Genomic DNA, 26,676 nt, shown 5'->3' with positions numbered 1-26,676 from the left:
TTTGAACCTATTTCTTCACAGCATTCAAAAGGGCTCAAACTGTATAAGGCCAACATAATAAAATGAGTTATACTTTTTTTTAAAGAAAAATTTTACATGCAATCTGAAAAGGAGAGTTCATGTAGAAGAAGGAACCAATCCAAGATTATTCATTGTGCTGCTACCTTGTATTCAATTCAAGCCCAATATTAGAAAATGCAGATAAATTTTTCCAACCTTGTGAAGCAAGCTGACAGATTTGCTAGCTTAAAATCCCTGTTTGGGTGGTTGCCAGTCTTTCTTTTTCTAAACGTGAAGGCTCATTACACTTATCCTGTTTTCCATCTACTTTGGAATATTAGGAAGTGGAAGGTGGTTCTAGTTTTCTTTACCTGATGGTGTCAGAATTTGCAAAGTGTGTGAAAATCCTTAAGAAATCCTGGGCTAGGCCCTGGATTTAGAGACCAAATGAGGCTCATGTTATCCCCCTCTCAGTAAAAAGACCAGGGTCCTTTTGTTCAGTTATGACATAATTGCATTATATTGTTAAAAGTATTTGGGAATGAGAATCTTTGAATATGACAGACAAATAATAGTTGTAATGCATTCACCATCAACTGGTTTTGTCTTTGTGCTTTCACTTCTGCATTGCTCTGGTAACAAATCTTTCTTCCACAAAGGAAATATTAAACATGTGGAAAAGGGAGGGCTACATCTACAGTCCTGAGTTCCAAGGATGGACAAGTCAAGAAGCTGCATCTTTAGCAGGAATTGTTCTTGAATATCAAAGAAAACTCTTTACATCTGAATGGCTAAAGCAGCTGTGTTTAGATTCTTCGAGATCATTTTGACAATGATGTACAAAGATGTCATCTAAAGCATTGGGAAAAGACACATCCCCAGATATTTTGTTTGAGCCTGTCAGATCCCATTGGAATTCCCACAGAAGCCAATGTTTTGCTCTTGCCATGATACTCACTGCTAAGGCATGTTTGCTTTTCCTGTGTAGCGCACATCCCAAATGTAAGGAATTTTATAAATACTTTTTTATGTCCATGCCCTTTGCTTATTAAACCTATCGCTCAAGGTTTTCTCTTAAAGGTCATTGAATTAATGAATGAATAATGAATGGATGAATCCACTGCACTGCTTAATTTCTTGTTTAGTTTGAAGAATTAGCACCTCAGAGAAGGTTCTTTTTTGTCTTAAAGAATAAAAATGTCTTAAAACAAATTTAATAAGAATTTATAAAACTTCCAAACAATAAGTAAAATATTCATTATAAAGCAAAGATGAATATATTTATATCAAATAGAACATATAAATACAAAAACCATAAAAAATGACAAATTTGTTGAAATACTTAAATAAATAAATATTTTATGACATAAAGCTCAATACAGGTCAATAGATACAGGTTGAGCTTCTGAGAATGTTTAGTTTTGCATATGTTTAATAATACTGATAAAAATTGCTAAATTTGAACCCAATTATTTTATAGCTGAAGCAATAAATATCACCCTTGAAATGCCTGGAACATAAGTCTGAGCTTGGATGTTCATCTCTGGGATTCAGTTTCCTTCCTAATTCCTGAATTTTCCTGTGAGCACATGAATGAAGAGAAACCATCTCCTGATTTCCACTCTGACAACCTCCCAGGCACAGCTACTGTTTTTCTTCTCTTGTAGATAGAGATGGATTCTCTGGAAGTATCTCCTCATGGCCAGTGTGGGGTCCTCCATTCCCAGGAGAGATCCTTCTTCTCCCATCTCCTGCAGCAAACAGGTCTCAAGGTCCTCCAGCTGGCGGTGAAGTCCTGAGAGGAGTTGTTCCAGGAGGGTCGTGTTCCAAACAGCAGAGGAGGCCTCTGTGTGGAAGAGGTTGAAGATCTGCTGGAGCATCTCGTGGACGACAGACAGGGCCTGGGCCTTCTGGACCCGGCTGGCCGCCACCATCTCCTGGGGGAATCTGAAGTCAGTCCTGTCCTTCAGGCAGGAGAGAAGGGAGATCTTCCCCATTTGTCCCAACACTGTGAGGGTCTCCTGCTTTCCCACGTCCAGGCTCTGAGGCAGGTCACAGCTGAAGGAGCTGATGGGGCTGGAGAAGATCATCACCAACACCAGCAGTGAAGGGACTGAAAAAGCCATTGGTGAGTTCCAAGGAGACCCTCTTCTGGTTGAGATGGGGGATCGTGAGCTTCAAACCAGGTTCTCTGAGGACCTTCTTCCGTGTGTGCCATTTAAATACTGAAGACAAGAATTTTCATTTTCTGAATTTCCCACAGACCTTTCTAGGGGGATTCCCCATTTTGGAATTTCCTGTCTCCTCGGGTCCTGACAAGATATATCTATTGCTATTCTTTCTGTATTCTTATATTGAGAGTTCGGTTTACCTATTAAGCTATTACCAGTAACAATCCAATGGAATGTTTATTATCTTAATAAATGCTAATTTTTAATTGATAGAGCTGTTTGGATCCTTAATTCCATATGTTAAGACAACTTTGAAGAAATCGTTCCTAGGTTTCTTCTTAAATCTTCTTCTTCCTTCTAAATATCTTTCATGGAAATGTTGATGTACTAATCAGGTATGAAAGATAAGTCTCTTACGTGCATAGATCTACCTCTGTTTTCTGTCATATCCTCAACATCAGGCACATGGTAATCTAAACCAAAAGAGCTCCATAGACTCCTTCAACCCATAGGAGCTTTCACCTGGTTCATGCTTGTATGGTTGATAAAAAGTTGTAGATCTCAGAACAAGAAACAAACTTGGTTCATACATATCCCCGTTTTCTAGCTGGAGTATCTTTGCCCCCAGTTTAAGATGATAATGAAACCACACAAAGGGGAATAAGATGTATGTGTGTGTGTGTGTGTGTGTGTGCGCGCGTGTGTGTTTGCTTTTATGCACAGTCGTGTGGTTTGATAGGATGGAGAGACTTGTATGATTTGATTGGATAATTGTTTCTAGTTCCAAAAACACATACCCCAGTGCGTAGTGTGTAGTGACACTTCTTTTTTTCAGGTGTAAAATAAGTCTGATATACTCCTCTCATCATAAGAGGAATTGTTCTCCATCATTATTAAATCCATATACCTTAAATAGATTTATGGTTAGCAGTTTTTCAAATTTGGTTTTTTCATTCTACTTAATTGAGGTAACTACTAAACCACCCATCATTGCACTGAGCCCACACTATACCAAAATGATTAATCTGTCCGCAAAATGAGTAAAGTGTAACTATTACTAATGTCGAAACATTCAAGCAGGTAGAATGTGTCCACTTGGTTTTTTTGTTGTTGTTGTTTTGTGGCGGAGACATCCAGCCCAGTCCATTATATTAGCACAATCAAAAAAATGACTAAGTGATCCATTTATTCTTTGAGATTTCATACATCATTAAAAATTGTTACCTTTTTTTTGGTATTTGTCTTTGCACCGATTAAAACTTCTCTTAAAGCCCCTCTAATGTTTCCAAATTTACTTTGACGTTTGTTGCAGACATGGGAAGAGAAAATGTAATGAACAAAAACTAACTTATTCTCCACATGATTTCAATACAGCAGAATATTCGGCTCACTTTCAATATTCCAAGAAAGTAAAAGTAAGCAATCATTGAGAAGTGACACACATAGGCAAAAGGAAAGTAAATGGTGAAAATTACAAAAGAGGAAGTGACATCTCTTCTGAAATGACAAAATGACACAGCTAATTACACCACAATGAATCAAGGGATTATGTACAATGACAGGTTTCAATGCAGCAGGTGGATAAGAGTGTTGAAGCTGCAGATAGCTCCAGAAGGAGGGTGGCTGGATCTTTAAAACAGCTGTTGCTTAAACGACAAGTTTTCAGCTTTAAAGTTCAGGGAATTTTTTTCTTACTTAATTTCTTCCTGGTTCTTTTCTCTCTCTTCTCATCCCTTTTCTCCTCCACCACCCTCTCTTTCACTCTTTCTCTCTCTTGCTCTCTCTCAGCGTGTGCTTTATTTTTCCACTGCGGACAATAAAATAATGATCCAACTCCACGGATTTAGTCACACCAACTGACGTTGAACAAAGTGGCTTGTAAACTGAAATCCATTTAATTAATTCCAGGAGAAGTACGTATCTCAGGAGTGAATAGATGCTATTCATTTGGACAGGGCATTACTTCCATACACATCTTCAAGTTCACACAAAGATGATATTAGAAATAAAACTTGTTTTTATTCTTCTTTTTGAGCTGAGAATTAAAGGGGCAGATCATCCTGGGAAACATCCATCCAGCTTCCATAGCTAGCTGGGTTGCTTATCTCCATTGCGGGCGTGGCTAACAGGGCTCATGTTTACTTTTTTCCAGATATTGTTATAAGTTCATCACAACAACCATTTTCAGGGCATCCCAACATAGTGGGAATGATGGTCATTTCCATGTAACAGGAGTGAGAGGGCAAAGGTCTCACAGCCAGGATGAACTAGAGCTGTGACCTGAACCTGGGCTGCCTAGCCCAGGAGTTTACTGTGGCAACCATGAGAGGCAAAGACTCTCCTGAATAAGACATTTTCCCTGACATACGTAAAACCGAACAAGTTCCTTCCATCTAATTCCCACTCTTCCTATTCACTGGAAGCATCATTTCCTCTTTCTAGATAGACCAGAATCCATATGGATAGAATACAGCCCCTTTAACACCTACTAATTTTCAGTCTTGTCTTTCATATAGATGATGCCACTGTTGGGTTCAAATGGATCTCTGAAACTCCCCTTTCCCACATGAGATATTTTCAGAAATTAATCAGAAGGATAAACTAGTCATCTAAATTAGTGTTTACTGTTTGCCTTTTCAGAATCCTTCATATTTCCATCAGACTTCTTTAACGCTTCATTAAATACACTTTCGAATATTTACTCCTTTTCGTACTTGCTGCGGAGCAGAGACTCCTGTGTCTGCTCCTGTGACCAAATCTGCTCTAAAACCTAGGGACAGTGTTACTGCCCTCAGGCAGCCACAGTCCAGTGAGAGGTCAGAAGTCAATCAACTAGTTAGATTGATGACTTCATTACCAGTGTGCAGAGAGCAGCTAAAGGTTAAGGCTACAGTTTTAAGGTGGAGAGAGTACCGTTAAGGGTTTAGCTACCATTTATATATGTTTTTGTCCAGCTCAAGACCTCTTTGAGTTTTGTTTCTCCATTTATAAAACATAAATCACAATGATGATTATATCAAAGGTAAACTGAAGATTCAACAAAATTATGTTTGTACATCACTTAGCTGAGAGCCTGCATATAATAAAATAGGGCCACTAATATTAATATTATATAAAATATCTTTACAAACACAATGAGGTGATGTCAGGAAAAGCTTTGGGTACCATTGCAGTCCCTACAATCCTCCTTCTCTGAGATTGTCTAGAATTTTCTCCCAAGCTGCAGCCAAGAAGGTATGAAAAAACATCTTTTAAAGCTGTTGCAGAAACTGCATGGCACTTCTTGCTTTGGAGTCTTCCATCAGGTACTCATGCAGGTCTCATGTTCATTTTTGAATTCAGAAACACCCAAAAACCTTAGGGAGGGAAACTAAAGGGGTAAACTAGAAAAACCCAGAAAATGAATGTTTGTGTGCTGTGAGCACCAAGTGTCCCCACCACGTGCTGAGGCGAGGCTCCCTCTCCAGGCAGCTCTGCAGAGTCACCAGCTCCCCAGGGGCCCTCCCAGGCTCTGTGCTGATGGCTCTGCTGAGACTCTGTCCCTTCCCCAACTGTTGTCCGGCCTGTGTCCTGCCTGGAAGCCATGGCCATTGGGAATCTTCACACAGGTGAGTCAGATGGAGAGAACTTCCATCCTGTTAGGTCTGAGGAACGGGAATGACTTCTGATCTCCCCACACACTCTTGGTTGAGAAGCAGTTTGAGAAGACGCTACCACCGCTGTCTAGCATGAGCTCCTCCAGCAAATCTTCAACCTTTTCATCACAAGTGGTTTTTTTCTGGCCTGGGATAAAACCCTGCTGGACACATTCCTCTTTGGATTTCATCGGCACCCGGATGAACTGAAGACATGATTGGAGAAGGAAATGAAGGTATTTCAGAGACTTGTGGGAAGTGAAAATTCTGGACTGGCTGTGAGGTGGAGCTTCCAAGGAGTCAGGATATATATCTGAAAGAGAAGCAACTCAGTTCCTGTGCCTGGGAGGCTGTTTGATTGAAATCAAAAGGGCATTTCTCTGTTCTAAACAGTTTATGACTACATAAAGTTTGACATGATTTATTTTATTTTGTTTTTTGCCCATAGAAATAATTTCTTGGTTAGACACCAGGTGTATCGAAGCATTAGGCCTAATGAAAATAGAACTAACACAGCTCATGGAATAGGAATAAAAATTCCATCTAGTACCTGCTCCATTTCAAAAATCCTGAGTACAGAGTTTATGCATTCTGTATTATGTCCTCTCTTTAAAGCATCTACATGTCCTTGGTGTCAATTAATCAGGATTCAAGAAACTGCACGTATCTTCAATTTGGCAGTTTATTGTTAGTGATGTAAATTTCAGAAACCTTCTGAAACATTCTGAAGCCCAAGAAACAGCACTGCCTGCAGTGAGAGTCTTTGATAATTAAAGAATAGAAGGCCATTAAATATATTCTTATAAATAGGAAGGAAAAAATGCCCACTTTGTCAATGGACTGCTTTACATATCAAGAAAACTGTCACATCGAAGATTTCTTTTTTTTTTTTTTAACATGGGCAAGCACCAGGAATTGAACCCGGGTCTCCAAGGTTTTCTTTTATAAGATTAACTTTTAATTGATACTGAGGTTGTTTAGCGGCAGTTAAAATCAGAGAAAAATAAAATTGATTTATTTTTAGGGAAGAAATTCAGGATGATTAATATGGAAGAATACCTGCACTTCTTTGGCTAACTCATTAAGAAACGTCAAACACTTTCAGCCAAATTTTATTTTTAAAAAGCAGCATATCGACACTACAATTCAAGAATCTAATCTAAATATGCACTTGACATGAAGCATGTCTGAGTATGGAATGTAAAAGTTTTCCCAAAAACCCATCAAACATATCATCTCCAAATACCCAAATAATAAATCATTTTTGTAGACTTTTCGTTGAGTTGAATTATAAACAAAGAACTGAAGATTTACTGCTGTGGAAAACAAATCTGTAACACAGTAGTATGAATCCTGAGCTTTAAGCAGAATCAATTGAATCAAGTTGAGAAGTTGAAAATTTAATAAAATTTTTAAATATGTCTACACGTCATTGTAGTTGACCCAAGACCAATTGAGATATCTCACTTCTTCAGTAGAGACCAGATATTATGACAAAATTCCATTTGTTTAGAAGTCCGTAAACAATTTTAATTCCAACACTCACAAACCAAAATAAAATTTAAAAGAAAACTAGAAAAAAATTGAAACTATTCACAAAGTGCCATTATGTCCAGATCAATTTCAGCCCCCTGAGGGAAAAAAATGCATCCATAATTATAACAGATGAAAACAAAATAAATGTCTTCGGAATCAGTTATTTTTCCCACTGAATCAGAAAATTTATGTACAAATTTGAAACTATATTATAGCAAATTATACTTCCCATAGTTCTGATTCAATTTTCTTTAAGCTGTGTTTAATAAAGTTTTTTAAATTGCTGTAAAAATGTTGTTTTCATTATTTTGAATCAGGTTCCAATTCTTTTACATTTATTTTTGTATCAATGTTAATATACTGGCCACCAGTCCTAATCAGAAAAAAACCTTGGAATTCTCTTCATCATGATAGCAGATTCAGCAAAAATTATTGATGTGCAAGCAAACCGTAAAAAGTGGAGCTCTCCAGAAAGTACAGTTTCTTGGTTGTTTCATTGTCTGAATTTTCTTTACAATGATTCTAGATGAGAGACTCTCTCAATCCTGTAAACATCAGTGTGCGCAGTCTCACTTGTATGTATTTCACGGCCTTGGGCAGGAAGGCTGGTTCACAGCTAGGGAAGAGCTAGAGGAGCCTTAGGTTTTAATAGCTGATAAGCCTTACATCCAGCAGAGCAGAAAAGCACTTTTCCATTTTTGCTACTTAAGAATGTGCCAGAAACGTACGCTGAGGTAGCCCAGTCAATCTGTATTTTTTTCCTTTTTTCGTAAACTTGGTCTCAGGATAGTTCTGGAAGGGCGATGTTTCCAAGAAGCCACAGCTGGGACCGGCTTCCATCACACCCCTAACGCTGGGCCCCCGGCTCTCCTCCTCCAGCGCTTTCCCCAGGCACTGACGCGTGTCCGCATGCTGCAGGCTTATTTCACTGGGTCGCACTCCCACAGGTGGCTGCTGTTAGGGGGTGGCATTGGAGCATTGTGCCCGGACCATTAAGTTTGGAAACATCCAAGCAAAGGTCAACTGTTCAAATTTCTTGCTTGGCAGTATAAGAAAACACCTGATGACCTCCCATTCCATGACAGCTAAATATTACAACTTTTCATTTCTCTGTTCTAGCCATGTTATTCAGACACTGATTTGTTTCCATATTATGTATCTTTCCCAAGGACAAATAGTGATGTGGAATTTGAGAATCGGGTAAATATCCTCCAGGTATCAAGAGGAGGGTCTGCACTGCAGCTTTTGTCTTAGACTAAGACTTGATGATGTAGCTCGATAATCTACTTTTGTTAACATCTGGGGAAATTATATAGAAGAAAGTCTTGGATTCATCTATTTTTTTTTTTTTTTTTTTTTAAAGGAAAGACAGAGAGAAGGAAGGAAGGATAGAAGGAAGGAAAGAAGGAAGAAAGGGAAACATCTTCAAACATTTTCTTGTTTTATTGTATTTTGTTTTTCCGTTTTTGTTACATGGGCTGGGGCCGGGAATCGAACCGAGGTCCTCCGGCATAGCAGGCAAGCACTTTGCCCGCTGAGCCACCGCGGCCCTGGATTCATCTATTGAAACTTCTCCAAGTCGTCTCTTATTTTTATTGATAATCTTCCCTGGGCCTCCTGGAAATGTGTAAGGTGTAGCTTTACAAAATACATGCCCAACATGTGAACAAGTACCAATTTCCAAAGTACCTCCACACTGCCAAATCCTAGAGGACATTTCTAGGTCTTCTTCTCCCCAGCTGTTCCAGAATCACATGTTCCAATTACCTGAAAGTAATCTCCGTTTATTGAAAAAAGTCCTCCCACTATTGTTGGTTTTCTGGCAGGAGAAGTCCCATCACCTTTCCTCCTGTTCATTTCTCTTTGGGGAACAGGATACCAGAGAAAAGTGAGCTTCCAGTTGAATCCACCCTAGGTCATATGAGAAACTGCCATGGACTCCACAGTATCATCACTGATCACATCAGTAACTGGACATACCCTTGGTTTCCTGTGATCCTACTGTATACTCACAATGAGCGTCTAAGAAGGTGAGCACTTGACCTTTAGACACAGCAGCGCCTTTTCATCTAGCTCTGATCACCCCACACGTTGTTCCATTCGAATTACATGAAGTGGTGCTTTTAATTTCCTCATTTAACTCTCTAGCGGTCTTTTCAGAAAGTCTCTTTCTCTGACATCATCCACCAGAACAATTTCTTCTAACATATGTCTTGGTAAGCAATTTAATCACAATATGGACAGTTCGCAGAAGTGTGCCCCAAGCCTGACTGTGGAAAACAATCACCACACTTGTAGGAAGATTATCCTGATAAACCTTTGCTTACACCCTTCTAACCTCACATCTGGTGAAGCTCTGCTAAGGGCAATCATCTCACTCGCCAGTAAGTTGAACTGACTGATTTCAAACATCTCTTTCATATTTTCTTGATCGTCTTTAGGAATGACGACTGGTTTCCCCATTTCTCCAGGACCTTCATGAGCTTCTGTACCGCCGCTAGAACAACTCCAGCAGGAAATCCTCTTTCCCTTTCTCATCACATTTGTTGCATTCACTGAAGTAAAGCAGCAGGAACAGATCCAAGAGCACCCAAATCAAGGAGGTGGCCAAGACCACCTTGAAATGTGCAAATTTTCTCTTGGCACAAATGCAAAATTTAAAAATGTGTATATACATATCTAAATATACAAATGTCATGAAAATCATTCCAATCCAGTTTCATCAGAAAATACATTCATAACCGGGGTCCGTGCGTGGCAGCGGCTAGGGTGCTGGGCCTGCAGGGACGGTGGCGGCAGGTCCCGCGGGCGCCCCCCTCCGGCCGCCTTCCGCCCCGCAGCCTCCTCGCCCACAGGCGGCGGCTCCCCCCGCGCGCAAAGGGGCCGACGCGGGACCCGGGACCCGCCACCGCCACCGCGCCAGGCCTCCGCGGGCTCGGCGCGCTCCTCGGGGCCGCAGCGCACGTCGCCGCCACCGCGTCAGCGCGGGGTCGAGCCGCGGGGTCGAGCCGCAGGGCCGCCGGCGTCGTCAGCTGGGCGCCTGGGGCGAGGCGCAGCTCCCGTTCGTAGCGGCTGTGAGACCGTTGTCACCTCGCTCCCGTTACGCGGACGTGACCGTCGTTCCCGCTGCCCTGGGGTGTCCTGATGACGGCTGTGCGATGGACTAAGAACGACACCGGGATAAAGTCCGCACAAAGCCTGTCAGCCACTCCTGGCGCGGAGCAAACCACCCAGCCGGCTGCGAGGCTAGATGGATGCGTCCCGAGATCACGGGCATCCACGCCTTTATTCTCAGTCCAATAAAACACAAGTTTTGTCACTCATTTCCTCTCTGCGTGAAGTTGAATATGTGGATGGAAGCAATGTCCTGTCTAAACGTAACATCTGCTCGCTCCCGAGACACCTGACCTCTCTCACTCTTTAAATGGCCATTCAGTGTGCAGCCAGTCTAGGCTGAGAATCAGTTGTTGTGACTAATCCGTGGGTTTGGGGCATCTCTGTGGTCAGTGGGAAAATAAACCCTAGAGACAGAGACAGAGAGAGAGAGAGAGGGAAGGAGAGAGAGAGGGTGTGGAGGGGAAGATGGAGGAGACCAGTCAGTATACAAGCCTCTGAATATCAGTTGTGTGACTAAATCCGTAGAGTTGGGTCATCTTTGTGGTCAGTGGAAAAATAGAGAGAGAAAGAGAGAGAGGGAGGAAGAGAGGGAGAGCAAGAAAGATGGTCGGGGGGAGGGATGATGAAGAGAGGAAAAGGAACTGGAAAGAAAGTAAGAAAAAAAAATCCCCTGATCTTTCAAAGCTGAAAACTAGCCTTTTAAGCAAAAGCTTCTTTTAAAGGTCCATCTGCCCTCTTTCTGGATCCATCTCTGGTTTCAACACTCATTCCCCATTACGTTGAAACCTGTCATTCTGTATAATACCCCAAAATTGTGTTGGTGTTATTACCTGTCATATTTTCTTTTCAGGAGGGAAGATGTCACTTGCTCTGTTTGAATCAGCAGCATTTACTTTCCTTTTGTCTATGTGTGTTACCTTTCCATGACTGTGTACTTTTACTTTCTAGGCATATGAAAAGTGATACCACTCTTCTGATATCACGAAAATCATGCAGAGAACAAGTTTTCATTAAATTTTCTCCTCCTTTTTTGTGGAAAACCTCAAAGTGAGGTTTGTCAGGGGCATTAGGAAACTTTTAAGGAAAACTTTTCATCAGTGCAAAATAAAATGCCAAAGAAGAGGGAGCAATTTTTAAATTATCTAAAATATGTGAAAGAATAAATGGATCACTTGGTCATTTTGATGTAGCTAGAATAATGGACAGGGCTGGACAACGTCTCTGCCACAAAGCAGCAATGAAGTCCAGTGCTCACATTCCATCTGCCTGAACATCTCAACATTATTAACTGCTGCACTTTACTCATTTTGAGGACAGGTTAGACATCTTGGTTTAGTTTGGACACAGTGCCATGATGGGCAGTTCAGTACTTATCTTAATTCAGTAGAATAAAGAAAACTAAATTTGAAAAACTGCATATTATAAAGCTGTTTAAGGTATATGGATTTAATTTAACTATAAAATTAGTTTAATTTAATTTAATTATAATGGTGAACTCTTCCCCTTACGAACACAGGAGGTATCAGACATATTGTACACTTGAAAAAAAAGAGTATGTCACTGTGGAACATTCTGAGCCATTTGACAGACCAAACTATATAATGATGCCTGAATTAAGATGAGGAAATTTGGGAAGTTAAATAATATAGGTGCATATGCCCAACAATTCTACTCCCTAACCTACCATCACAAAATACAGGATTATCTAAAGTGTTCTAGGAAAGGTACACTGCCATGTTCCTTAACTTCAGAGAATGATTCTGATAAGTTTGTGGGTTTTGTAAAAAGACTGAGTAAATTCTACCAGTCTAGGCTGTGAGGACAGGGTGTACTACATTTATGGAAATACAGGTGAGGTGAGAGGATTATTTGGAGACATAGTAATAATTGTGAACTTAAATATAATATATCTCTTTAGAATTAGAAACAATTATCCAACCAACTCATATACTCTCTCGATCCGATCAAACCAAACAAGTGTGCATACACACATAAACACACACACAAACACATGCACGCACATCTAATTCACCTTTGCGTGGTTTCATTATTCTCTGAAGGTCGGGGCAAAGACATTCCAATAGAAAATAGGGATAAGGATGAACCAAGATCACTTCTTGACCTGAGAGTTACAACCTTGCATCAACCACACCAGCATGAACCAGGTGAAAGCTCCTATGGGTTGAGGAAGTCTCTACAGCCCATTTGTTTAAGGAGATACCAAGTGCCTGATGGAGGATATGATGGAAAACACAAGTGGATCTATGCACATAAAGGACGTATCTTTCATACCTGATTAGTACATCAAAACTTCCATAAAGGATATTTAGAGGGTGAGGAAGAAGATTTTACAAGAAACCTATGACTGAAATTCAAGGTTGTACTTAACATGTGGAACACTGGAACAAGACAGTTCTATCAGTTAGAAATTGATGTTTATTAAAGTGTAAGCATCTCTTTGGATTGGGAATTCAAATATTTTCATGGGTAAGCTGAACTCTTGATGTAAGAAAACAGAAAGAATTACAACTGATACTCTTCTCAGGCCTCTGAGGAGACGGGAAAGTCCAAAATGGGAAATAGAAAGGTCTGTGGGAAATTCAGAAAATGAAAATGCTTGTCTTCAGTATTTAAATGGCACACACAGAAGAAGGTCCTCAGAGAACCTGGTTCGAAGCTCACAGTCCCCCATCTCAACCAGAAGAGGGTCTCCTTGGAACTCACCAATGGCTTTTTCAGTCCCTTCACTGGTGGTGTTGGTGATGATCTTCTCCAGCCCCATCAGCTCCTTCAGCTGTCACCTGCCTCAGAGCCTGGACGTGGGAAAGCAGGAGACCCTCACAGTGTTGGGACAAATGGGGAAGATCTCCCTTCTCTCCTGCCTGAAGGACAGGACTGACTTCAGATTCCCCCAGGAGATGGTGGAGGCCAGCCGGGTCCAGAAGGCCCAGGCCCTGTCTGTCGTCCACGAGATGCTCCAGCAGATCTTCAACCTCTTCCACACAGAGGCCTCCTCTGCTGTTTGGAACACGACCCTCCTGGAACAACTCCTCTCAGGACTTCACCGCGAGCTGGAGGACCTTGAGACCTGTTTGCTGCAGGAGATGGGAGGAGAAGGATCTCTCCTGGGAATGAAGGACCCCACACTGGCTGTGAGGAGATACTTCCAGAGAATCCATCTCTATCTGCAAGAGAAGAAACACAGTAGCTGTGCCTGGGAGGTTGTCAGAGCAGAGATCAGGAGATGGTTTCTCTTCATTCATGTGCTCACAAGAAAGTTTAGGAGTTAGGAAGGAAAGTGATTCCCAGAGATGAACGTCCAAGCTCAGACTTATGTTCCAGTCATTTCAAAGGCGATATTTGCTTCAGCTGTAAAATAATTTGATTCAAATTTAACAATTTTTATCAATATTATTAAGCATATTAGGACGAAATATTCTCGGAGTCTGTCAACCTGTATCTAGTGACCCGTAACTGATCTTTATTTCATAAAATATTTATTTATTTATGTAAGCATTTCAACAAATTTTTCATTTTTTTGTATTTATATGTTCTATTTAATATAAATATATTCACCTTTCCTTTATAATGAATATTTTACTTACTGTTTAGAAGTCTAATAAATTCTTATTAAATTTGTTTTAAGACATTTCTATTCTTTAAAACAAAAACAGAATGTTCTCTGAGGTGCTAATTCTGCAAACTAAATAGGAAATTATGCAGTGCAGATGATTCATCCATTGATTATTCATTCTTTGAGAGAGAACCTTGAGGGAGAGGTGACCACTTGCTGACCTTCTGGAGCTTCAATAAATGAAGGACATGGACGTAAAAAAGTTTTTATAAAATTGCTTGCATTTGGGTTCTGGGCTGCACAGGAAAAGCAAAACATGCCTTAGCAGTGAGTTTCATGGCAAGAGCAAACCATTGGCTCCTGTGGGAATTCCAATGGGATCTAACAGGCTCAAACAAAATATCTGGGGGTGTGTCTTTTTTCCATTCCTTTAGATGACGTCTTTGTACATTATTGTCAAAATGGTCATGAAGAATCTAGGTAGAGCAGCCTTAGCCATTCAGGTGTAAAGAATTTTCATTGATATTCTGGAACAATTCCTGCTACAGATTCAGCTTTCTTGACTTGTCCATTCTTGGAACTCAGGACTGCAGATGCAGGCCACCTCTTTCCCACATGGCTAATATTCCCTTTTATGGAAGAAAGATTTATTACCAGAGCAATGCATTACAACTATTACTTGTCTGTCATATTCAAAGATTCTCATTCCCAAATACTTTTAACAATATAATGCAATTATGTCATAACCAACCGAAAGGACCCTGGTCTTTTTACTGAGAGGGGGATAACATGAGCCTCATTTGGTTTCTAAATCCAGGGCCTAGCCCAGGATTTCTTAAGGATTTTCACACACTTTGCAAATTCTGACACCATCAGGTAAAGAAAACTAGAACCACCTTCCACTTCCTAATATTCCAAAGTAGATGGAAAACAGGATAAGTGTAATGAGCCTTCACGTTTAGAAAAAGAAAGACTGGCAACCACCCAAACAGGGATTTTAAGCTAGCAAATCTGTCAGCTTGCTTCACAAGGTTGGAAAAATTTATCTGCGTTTTCTAATACTTGGGCTTGAATTGAATACAAGGTAGCAACAAAATGAATAATCTTGGATTGGTTCCTTCTTCTACATGAACTGCCCCTATCAGGTTGCATGTAAAATTTTTCTTTAAAAAAAAAAAAGTGCAACTCATTTTATCATTTTGACCTTACACAGTTTGAGCCCTTCTGATTACTGTCATGAAATAGGTTCAAACATTGAAAGCATCACCCAGTATGAGGTAGAACTCACAGGCAGAGAGTGAGGCACACGCTGTCTCCATTCTCCTCTTCCTGAGGGCAGCAAGGACAGGTCACAGCTGGAGCAAAGTAAATCATTTCCAAGGAAAGAAATCCACCCCACTCTACAGTTACTCTCTTTTGGGTGACCTAACCAATCACATGAGAAATGACTTTTGTGTTCCTGAGATGAAGCTAGTTACTGGCGTAAAACATCTTGCGGCTGCATGTCACTTTCTTAAGGAAGTTGTATACAGTGGTTAGAACACTTAGAGTCCCACTGGGCAGTGGAGACACTTCACAGCCTTTCCCACCAGGTCTTGTTCTGCTGGCCTCTGCTCATCTATTGACTCAGGTCTCTTTTCAAATATGAGAAATGATCTTTCACTATATCTTAATTATTGATTCTTTTGCAACTATCCTTATTTATTCCTCCACAGTACCTACACTCTTCTTAGGAACTCCATTCATTGCTTTCCATAACATGTTTTCTATCATCTTCTTTACTCTTTTTAATTGCAATCCTTCATTTTCAAAAGTTCATCAAGTTTGTCTTTCATATAAGGACATCATTTCTGATCTGTCATTTCTATTGTTTTTCTCTTGTATTTAGGCTCTAATCCTGCTGTTACATTCTTACTCTCCTTGCTCTCTTCACTTCTTAGATCTCTACTGTTACTGCATTCTATTTTCAACTTATGAAAATATCTGCATAGGAATGTAAGGCTTAACATGCCCTGACATGCTTTGGATTGATCCTTTGAAGAGTAAGTTCAACCTTATATTGCCTTCCTTCCATGAGCAAACACACCCTGATTCATAATGCAATTTTATCAAAGGGGCAAGAACGCGATAATTTCAAATTTTCAGCTGTGAAGACAACAATACAGAGAATTGGTAAACAGTCCCAGATTTGCAAAGGCAGAAGTCTTGCACATGCAGCGTTTGTATGTAAACTGTAATTGTAGGCAGTTTTTGAGCAAATTCTATTGCTTCAAGGAAAAGTGTATCACTGAGAATGTCATCTGGGACCTCTGTGTGTGTGTGTGTGTGTTTGTGTTTGAGTCAATATTTGCGCTCTGCATGATCCAAAAGATCATATACTCAGCACCTCACACAGGAGTTGAGAGTCTAGAAGGAGACTTGAAATGCCAAAACTCACCCTGGATTGTTGTAATAAAATTTTTCCTTTGCTCACATCTCCACCTTCAGTCCTCATCTAGTCTTGTAATTTTCCATATTCAATAATTCCAATTTGGGGGGAATTCTTCTGATAATTGTTTTGTTGGATGGACTTAATGGGGACTAAGGAGTGAGAAACTTAGGTTTAGAGCAACCCCTGTGGCTAGGGAGCAAGATTCGAATTATGTGTGGTGAGAGTGGGTCCCATAGTAGAGATTTGAAGGAGACAATTTCCCAGAGGAAATTATATAAATATATTTTCTTCTATCAAAGCATCATGTATTTCTAAGAGCAATCTTCGTAATCATGATGAATTAGTCTACTAATACAATTTTAAATTATGTCACACTGGAAAGACTATGGACTTGGGGAAATATCATTTGGCTTTGAATGATAGTAGGCCAACTTACTAGCATCTGCAGTTTTTAAATCTTGCATATAATAGATGCTAAATCAATGACAGTTATTATTATTTACCAGTAGGCGGTAAAGAATAAGTTGTTGTAGTCTAAAATGTGATGATTTTTATTAGTGATTTATAAATATTTGAACAAGGCTCTATTTCCTGATTTACCTTACAATGCCCCAGAGTTCAAAACACAAATTTATTCTATAAATAGGTTTTCCCAATTCTTTTATACTACTTATTTTTCTATATTATTTTAAGAAAATGTAATATTGGGCTAAAATTTCAATAATCCATCATCGTGATTTTTGTTCCATCATCGTGATTTTGTTCGCTTTTTTTTTTTTTTTTACATGGGCAGGCACCGGGAATCGAACCCAGGTCCTCTGGCATGGCAGGCGAGCATTCTTGCCTGCTGAGCCACCATGGCCTGCCCTTTTGTTTGCTTTTTTATGTATTTCTAGAAATTATTAAGGAATGTTTTATTTTAATTGCATTTGAGTTCAAGAGTTTTATAATTTACTTTTGAATTACATTTGTTTCCTTTATATGTTGACACCATTTTCAAATTTAACACTTTTTCATTGACTCTTATAACTAGTACTCATTATCAAGAACTCATTGAGAGTAATTTTGTGACTTCTACATCTTTCCCTCATCGTCTTCCTCTATCTCTGCAAACCATTTTCTTTTCTTTTTTTATTTTTTGTATTATTTGATTTTAGGCATTTGTCCCTACTGAGAACAATTATGGGTTTTTAAAAAATGAATCAAGAGTTTTCCTTTTAATAGGGTTGTTGTGTTAGCTAGGGTTCTCTAGAGAAACAGACTCAGCAGGAGAAATCTGCAGATATAAAATTTTAAAAGTGTTTCCTGTAATCATGGGAATGTAGAACCCAAGGTCTGCAAGGCAGGCCGCAACCTGGTAGCTCCAGTGAAGGTCCGCAACGAGCTCTCAGGAGAGGCTGGAGGGACAACCGTGGGGATGTAAGGTGCCAAGCAGGACAGGCGTGAAGCTGGCGGCTCCCATGGAGGGTCTGGACGGACTCCACAGGAGGGGCTGGCTGGCTGAGGCTGGAAGAGTGACTGTCTCTTCTGCATCCTCCTTCAAAGCCTTCCAGTGATGAGACTGAGCATCACTCAATATATATCAGACAATATATTCTAAAAATCAACTGAAATTATCTCTTAATTTTTTGATTAAAAATTTCATGAATTTTAACTCATTCCATGGCTCACTGCTAGTTCCTTTCAGGACTGTTACTTTTAGTCAGCCTGGTAAGTGTGGGCACCAGACATGATTTGAAAAGATACACCTGGGAATTTATGTTCATATATAAACAGGTGAGATGATTGAAAAAGCTAGTGAATAGAAATTGATTCTGTTGTATTATTTTGCTCACAAAGCAATATTAATTTTGAATGCTCTTACAATGACAGTAATTTGATGCAGTGTCCTATATTATCACCATATTCTTGGAAATTTTCAGAAATCTTGTGGTCAATAAGGCGGTAATCTACAGGATTAAATAATTTTCATATTAAAATGAAGCATATGAATGTAAGACAATGTGACTGACGTGCTGGCCTAGTTTGTAAGCTGGCTCTGAATATAGTTCCACTGTGGGAAGCAAAACTCTTGGTTGATGATAAGACTGTTGCCATCATTACCACAGCTTCTGCATGCTTTTCAGACTTTGCATTTAAAACGGTAATGAAGTACATTTACATAAGGAAAGAGCTGAAAGGTCATCTTTTTTGTTTGTTTTATTTTAATATTTTTATTATAAACATGAACAAACATACAAATATTCTTGACGAAAAATATTTTTGACATGGCTACAATGAATGCTTAAAGATATTGTCACATAGATTGTATTCATCACCACAATCAATTTTTAAACATTTGCATGTCTCCAGTAAAAGAAAAGAGAAAAAAGAAAAAATGTATACATGCCATACCCCTTACCACTCCCTTTGACTGCCCACTAGTATTTCAATCTACTCAATTTATTTTAACCTTTGTTCCCCTTATTATTTGTTTATTTCTTAACCATATCTTTTACTCATCTGTCCATACCATAGATAAAAGGAGCATTAGACACAAATTTTCATAATCACAAGGTCACATTGCGAAAGCTATATCATTATACAATAATCTTCAAGAAACGTGGCTACTGGAACATGGCTCTACAGTTTCAGGTACTTCCCTCTAGCCACTCTAATACACCATAACCTAAAAAGGGGATGCCGGCATAATGCATAAGAATAACCATTAGGATAACCTCTCAATTCTGTTTGAAATCTCTCAGCCTCTGACACTTTATTTTGTCTCATTTGTCTCTTCCCCTTTCGTTCAAGAAGGTTTTCTCAATCCCTTGATGCTGAGTCCCAGCTCATTCTAGGATTTCTGTCCCACATTGGCAGGGAAGTTTGCACCCCTGGGAGTCATGTCCCACATAGAAAGGGGGAAGGAAGTGAGTTTGCTTGCTGTGTTGACTGAGAGATAGAGAGATCACATCTGAGTAGCAAAAGAAATACTCTGGGGGTGACTCTTAGGTCTAATTTTAAATAGGCTTAGCTTATCTTTTGTGGGGATACGTTTCATAGGGCCAAATCCCAGGATTGAGGGCTAGGCCTATTGATTTGGTTGTCTCCATGAAAGATCTTCTTGAGTGCCACGTGCACTATTCCTTCCTCTTGGCTCACCAGGACCTTGAACCAAAAAGCAGATGAATTGTCTGGGTCTGAGTATAGAGTTTAGGGACAGCGCTTACCTCATGCATCTATTATTGTAAGCCTTCGATTGCTTTTCCTTTTGGAGACTTGTCATCTGTTTTATTTTGCAAGCTGCCAGAAATTAATATACCAGAAGTAGAATGGCTTTTAAAAAGGAGAATTAAATGTTAAAGTTTATAGTTCTGAGCAAGTGAAAGTGCCCCAAATATGGCACCAATTAGAGGTCACCCTCACTCAAGAAAGGCCAAGGGGTGTGGATCACCTATGTCAGCTGGGTGGTCACATGGCTGGCATCTGCTGGGGCTTGCTCCTGTGCTCCGTTGATGTCCTCTCTGCTCCTATGGGGGTTCCTCACTTTGCTTCTCTGTGGTGGCTTTCACCTCTTGGCTTCCCTTGGCCTCTCCAGGTTCTGACTTGCTTAACTTCTCATGGAGATGTCTGCTGGGCTCCAAGCATCTCTAAACGTCCATGCCTCTGTTCTCCAAGTGTTGGTGTCTGTGTCAGCTCTGCTCTGAAGTTTCCGTAGGCTCTGTGAATTCTGAGGAATCTGTCAAATCTAAGGGATTTCTTCTTTAAGGACTCCAGTAAATTAATCCAGACCCTAATGGAATGGGTGGAGTCCCATATCCATTAAATCAGAGGTGACTTCCACAATTGGGTGCGTCACATCTTCCTGGACATAATCTTATCAAAGTTCCAGACTGTGGTGTTGAATCAGGATAAAAAACAGCTGCCCTCACCAGACAGGATCAGGATTAAAACTGATTTTTCAGGGCTACAAAACACTTTCAAACAGACACATCTCCAGCCCCAAACTGGATCAAGCTAAACAATGAGAATACAGAATTTTAGGCATCATTCCTTTTCTCTGCTCCATGTACCCTCAGATTTGGAGTCTTCCTTTACATGGTGAAACATCCCTTAGCAAAGATGTGTAATCCTGGAGTTTTACTGCCATCTGCTACATGTGGGTATAAACCGGCTTTCCAGATTATTGGACATACTGAGTTCCCTGCCATGCAGCAAACTGTGAAGAATGCAGGACATGAGAAATTGGAAAAAGAAAGAACATTTTGAATTCTTGTTCATTAAAAAAATAATATACAAAGCATAAATAAGAAAGAAATTCCCATTATAAAAGTGAAGTTCATATAAATCCCCATCATCTTCCTACTCTTAAACTAACCTTACGAACCTTGATTAAATCAAGCTCAGAGACAGATAATACAAGGTCACATAGAAAACTAAACAGAATAAGGTAGTGTTTGTGTAAGCTGTATTTCTAAAAGCAAAATGGTGACTATTATTTGGCCTTGTCAGGTGCAAAGAGCCCACTGGAAAGGGGTATCTATATTTTATGTGTCTCAGAGCTCACCCAGTGCTAAAAACTTCTCCCTGGAGAGCATTTCTCAAAAGCATTTACAGGCAAGTGTTTTAATAAATTGCCTACCTGAGGAAATGGATAACAAGAACAGTAGGGCCAAACAACATATGAGCCTAAAAGCTTAGAAGAAAAAAATGAGGAACAAAATGTCCAAAGGGCTTTGAAAAGGTTGATCATATTCCTAGGAATCTAGAACTGCCTGCACAGTTGTCGAGCTGTGCAAATGCTAAGGAAAACCTGGAAAAGACCTAATCGCCTGCTCTGGCTGATCTTAAGGCTGGGCATAAGCAGCAGGTGAATACTAAGGCAAAGTTGTGAGCTGCCTGGATGAGTATTGAGGGTGTGCCCCAACATGCACACACACACATACATGCAGGGCTATGTAACAATTAAAAATATGCACCATTCCATGAGAGAAAGAAACACTCAGAAAACTAGAATAGAAGGAATCTTCTTCAATGCCATAAAGGGTATTTGTAAAAAACAAAAGCAAAAGTGAACCTATAAAAACCACTGCTAATATCATCCTCAATGGTGAAAGTCTGAACAACTTTGCCTTAAGACCAGGAGCAAGGCCAGGATCCCCTCCATCTCCATTGCTATTTAAAAGTGAACTGGAAGTCCTAGCTAGGATGACTAGGGAAGGAAAAGAAAACTTTCAAGCTGAAGAGAAGTAAAGCTATCTCCATTTGCAGATGGCATGATTATACATATATGTATATATAAATATATATATAATCCTAAATATATCTACAAAAATCTGGTTAGAAGTAATCAGTAATCAAATTCAGTAAAGTGCCAGGATACGAGATAAACCCACAAAAATCTATTGTATTTCTATATGCTACTAATGAACACATTTAAAATGAAATTAAGAAAGCAAGTTCATTCACAATACCATCTAAAAGAATATAATATTTTGGAATAAATTTAATCTATGAGGTGCAAGATCTGTACACTGGAAACTATAAAACACTGTGGAAAGAAATGAAAGAATCCTAAATAAATGGAAAGATATCTCATGTTCATGGATGGGAAGACTTAGTGTTCAGAGCTCAATACAACCCAAAGTATCTACAGATTCAATGTAACCTCTATCAAAATCCCAATGACCTTTTTGGCAGAAATGAAAAACTCAGTCCCGAAATTCATATTGAATTGTAAGTGATCACCAAAACTAATAAATCTTAAAAAAGAAAACAAAATTGGACAACTCACATTTTCTGATTTGAGAACTTATTAAAAGCTACAGTAATAAAAAGCAAGATAATAGCATAAGAAGAGACACATATCAGTGGAAAAGAAAAGCCTCTAAACAACTCAACAACAAAAGGATTAACAACCCAATAAAAATGGGCAAAGAACTTGAATAGACATTTCTCCAAAAAGATATACAAGTGGTCAACCAGCACACATAAACATGCTCAATATCAGCAATCATTAGTGAAATGCAAATCAAAATTACAATGAGATAGTTCTTCATACCCATCAGGATGGCTATAAGAATATTAAAATGGACAGAAAATTACAAAGTGTTGGCTATGATATAGAGGCATTAGAACACTTCTACAATGCTGATGGAAATGTAAAATGGGTCAGCCATGATGGAAAACACTTTGCATTTCCTCAATAAGTACAACATAGAATTAACATATGAACCAGCAACTGCATTCCTGGGCATAGATCATAAAGAATTGAAGCTAGGTATCCAACAAAAACTTGTACATGATTGCTCATAGCAGAACTACTCATAATAGCCAAACAGTAGAAACAACAGAGATGTCCATCACAAATGAATAGATAAACACAATAAACCCAATGTTGTCTTGCCATGTAATGGAATATCATTGAGCCATGAAAAAGGATGAAGTACTGATGGATGATTCGATGTGGATGAACATTGAATACACTATGCTAAGTGAGAGAAGTCAGTCACAAAAGGTCACATCCAGTGTGATTCATTTATATGAAATACCCAAAATAGTTAAATACAAGCAGACAGCTATCAGATTAGTGGGGAGTAACTGCTTATTGGAAATGGGGTTTCCTGTTCAGGTGATGAAAATATTCTAAAACTGGATGATGGTGATGGCCACACAGCATTGGAATGTACCAAATGTCACTAATGGCAAATTTTCTGTTTTGCATGTTTAAATACACATACACAAGATCAATTACAAATAAAACACTAAAAAAATCAACAGTTGTCATATTCACAACTGTCATCTTTTCCCTCTAATCATACAGTTACACTCCCTTCCCCAGCCTCTCTATGCTGGGTGTGACCATGTGGATGAATGTTGGTCAGTTAATTGTGGGTGGAAGTGATGTTTGCCCTGCAGAGCCCTGGCCAGATGATCTACCCAGCACCACAGTCACATTGGAGAGAATGTTGATGATGGAAAAACAATAAACTGGAAAAGAACAGGTTTCCTGAATACATACATAAAACTTGAAAAGAAAAAATGTTAACTGAAAAGGATTTGTCATAAGGGGTATCAAGACAAACAAACAGAGGACAAGATTTAGGAGGTACAATGTGTGCTAATTTACTGCAGTTTCCCAGCACCTAGCATGGGATCTAATACATTAAAATATGGAGCCTCAGACACCAGCATTAATGGGTGTCTTTCTCAGATTCTCATTTTAGTAAAATGCCACTCTCTGCACATTACTGCTATCTGACTTCCAAATTCATTGTTGGCCCCAGGAGTGGGTTGGATTATGGATTCTATTGCTGATGACAGGCTTATAGGAAAGAGGCCAATGGGAGGCTTCCTCTGGTTTGCATGTGACAGAAAATGAGAGACCATTCATTCCTGAATGCACCAACACTGACCTGAAGTATCTTGGAGATATTATTGGAGGAGAAGTACTTTAAGAGTTGGGACTCCCTGCTGATAGCGCCTGGGTGAAGTCAGAGTAAAGGTAAGCTTATTTGTACTCACAGGCTGGGGTCGGCTGAATCACCCTCATCACATATTCATGCACTGTGATAGGTGATTAAATAGAAAATCAGCGTTCAAAATAATATTTATAGTATCATTGTTTCTTTAGATTGTATTCTTAAAACAGTCCTGGTAGGCAGAGGATAGCCAGTATGTAGCAAGTATGTTTAAGGCTAGGAAGCCAAGGTCACATGCAGGGAAAGGAACAGAACATGGAAAAAAGCCTAATGGGTTTACCCTCAATACAAAAAGAATACAGCTTCTTAGAGGTGTGGAAACGTGTTTGGCCTACATATTGTCAGCAAAAATGGAGATATGTACCTCTTGGGAAGGGTGGAGCAAAAGTTGAATAAAAAAGCACAGGGTTCTTTTATTAGTTAGGGTTCTCTAGAGAAACAGAATCAACAGGAAATATTCATAAATATAAAATTTACAAAAGGGTCTCACATAAACATGGGAACATAGCTGAAGCACAAAGAGAAGAGAGACTGTCTCTTCTGAACCCTCTTAAAAGCTTTCCATTGATTAGATTAAATGTCACTCATTGCAGAAGACATTCTCCTAGACTGATTACAAATGGAATCAGCTGTGGATGCAGCCAAAGTGATCATGATTTAACTCTATGAAATGTCCTCACAGCAATAAAGAGGCCAGCACTTGCCCAACCAGACAATCAGGTACCACCACATGGCCACCACGTGGCCATGCTAACACATCAACCTGACCATGACAGCCCACCCCTCATCAACTTGGCAGCTATACACATCACCTAAACCATACCTAATTTCTAAATAGAAAACAGTAAAAGACACATATTTTTCCTTACGTAACAATACTCAATTGTCCTGCATATAACCAGAAACACATTAACTCTCTACTGAATAGGGTACAAGTCCTTGGGTGATATTCATTCTTAAACTTGATGCCTTACAACTTAAATACTATAACATGAACAAAAGAGCATTACAGTCTTCATTTCTGTAGTTGATCAGGTGGCTGTAGTTCATATTTGTCACTACCTTCTTCCACTACCTATTCCATGTTCCCTTACCCTCAATAAGCCCTTCAGCTGGCCATGGTTCTTTGCCTGGTGTGGTGACCCAAACCTTCATTCCTAAAGTTTCAGAGCCATTGGTAGTTCTACCTGGATTGAGTTGTTGCAGATTGCCATTGATTTTAATCACAGGGCATGGTAGTACCAAAAGGCACCCTAGAGGATCTCCTATATTCCAGGAAAACTCTTCTTTACCTCCATTGTGTAGTTGCAGTCCTATTTTCCCCTGATAATCAGGGTCAATCACCCCTGAAAGTAATGTAAACCCTTTTTGGCTTGTTGATTCAGGGGCATGAGTAGCCAAAAGTGACCAAGTGGCAGAATTAGATTCCAGGTAGAACAAATTGCTGCCCATACACTGAAGGGAGTGGCCCAATGTAAACAACCTGCCACCATGTACCCAGCTGGTCACCTCGGGGAATGGTGCCATATCAGGGGCAGAGTGTGGGTCTCTGTTGCTGGCAGATTGGGCACCCATCAGTGGCTGTAACCAAGTCAGCCTTGATGAGTGGAAGTCCATATCCCTGAGCCCATGCATAACCTCCACCCCTACCACCATGACCACTCTGTTCATGAGCCCAGTGGGCAATGTCAGGAGTTGCTGGGGAACAAGGCTGACTGGTATCCACAGAATGGGTCGTCTTATCCACTTGACTATTTAAAGTTTCCTCTGCTGAAGTCTCCCTCTGGTGTGCATTCACATGGGACCCAAATATCTTCATGTTTTTAGCCCACTCAGAAACGTCTATCCACATACCTCTTCCCCAGACCTCTTTGGCACCAATTTTCCAATTATGGTCTTTCCAAGTCCCTGACCATCCAGCCAAATCGTTAGCAACAACTCATGACTCAGTATACAAACGCACCTATTACCAGTTCTCTTTCCGAGCAAAATGAACAACCAGGTGCACTCCTCGAAGTTCTACCCACTGAGAGGATTTCCCCTTACCACTGTCTTTCAAGAATATGCCAGAGAGGGGTTGGAGTGCTGCAGCTGTCCACTTTCAGGTGGTACCTGCATATCGTGCTGAACCATCTGTCAACCAGGCATGAGTTGTCTTTACCTCAGTCAATACACTGTAAGGAACTCCTGAAGAGGCCATAGCTCTGGTCTGGGAAAGAAAAAGATTTGTGGTAGGAGTGGGGCCATGGGCATTTGGCCACTTGCTCATGGAACTTGCTTGTGTCTCCAGGACCTGCTCTGGCCCTATGTCGTATAGAAGATTTCCATAGAATGCTGTTGCGCATGCCCAACTTTATGGCTTGGTGGGTCAGACAACACCCAGCTCAGAATAGGCACTTGGCCCATGGTTAGATGTTCAGTTTCTACTAAGGTCCAGTAGCAGGCCAAAAGCTGTTTCTCAAAAGGAGAGTAGTTATCTGCAGCAGATGTTAAGGCTTTGCTCCGAAATCCTATGAGTCAGCATAGTGATTCTCCTGTATGGGCCAGCCAAAGGCTCCAGACAGCATCTCTATTTGCCACTGACACTTCTATCACCATTAGATTTGCTGGATCATGTGATCCAGAAGGCAGAGCAGCTTGTACAGCAGCTTCGACTTGTTGCAGAGCCTCCTTTTGTTCAAATCCTCACTCAAAATTAGCAACTTTTCTGGCCACTCGATCAAGGGGCCAGAGAAGCACACCTCAATGTGGA

General features: G+C 40.0%; 2 protein-coding genes and 1 pseudogene across 2 annotated transcripts; 1 reads left to right on the top strand and 2 right to left on the bottom strand.

The window, feature by feature from the left end:
- Positions 1-1,562: 1,562 nt before the first annotated feature.
- On the bottom strand, positions 1,563-2,169 carry LOC143656764 (interferon omega-1-like). The gene has a single exon (XM_077128619.1). The coding sequence runs from the start codon at positions 2,124-2,126 to the stop codon at positions 1,563-1,565; it is 564 nt and encodes a 187-aa protein (XP_076984734.1). The 5' UTR covers positions 2,127-2,169.
- A 6,784-nt stretch (positions 2,170-8,953) lies between these two features.
- On the bottom strand, positions 8,954-10,019 carry LOC143656752 (polypeptide N-acetylgalactosaminyltransferase 1 pseudogene; annotated as a pseudogene).
- A 3,166-nt stretch (positions 10,020-13,185) lies between these two features.
- On the top strand, positions 13,186-13,749 carry LOC143656736 (interferon omega-1-like). The gene has a single exon (XM_077128614.1). It carries the CDS (start codon positions 13,186-13,188, stop codon positions 13,747-13,749), a length of 564 nt encoding a protein of 187 aa, XP_076984729.1.
- The last annotated feature ends 12,927 nt before the right edge of the window (positions 13,750-26,676 follow it).

Source organism: Tamandua tetradactyla, chromosome 2 (assembly GCF_023851605.1).
Source record: "Tamandua tetradactyla isolate mTamTet1 chromosome 2, mTamTet1.pri, whole genome shotgun sequence".
Classification (NCBI taxonomy): Eukaryota; Metazoa; Chordata; class Mammalia; order Pilosa; family Myrmecophagidae; genus Tamandua; species Tamandua tetradactyla.
Note: the sequence above shows the minus strand (reverse complement) of the source record. Positions and strands in the feature narration are given on the sequence as shown.

Excerpts from the sequence above, each read along its gene's own strand:
- LOC143656764 (XM_077128619.1), bottom strand. The coding sequence starts at position 2,126 with ATGGCTTTTTCAGTCCCTTCACTGCTGGTGTTGGTGATGATCTTCTCC.
- LOC143656736 (XM_077128614.1), top strand. The coding sequence starts at position 13,186 with ATGGCTTTTTCAGTCCCTTCACTGGTGGTGTTGGTGATGATCTTCTCC.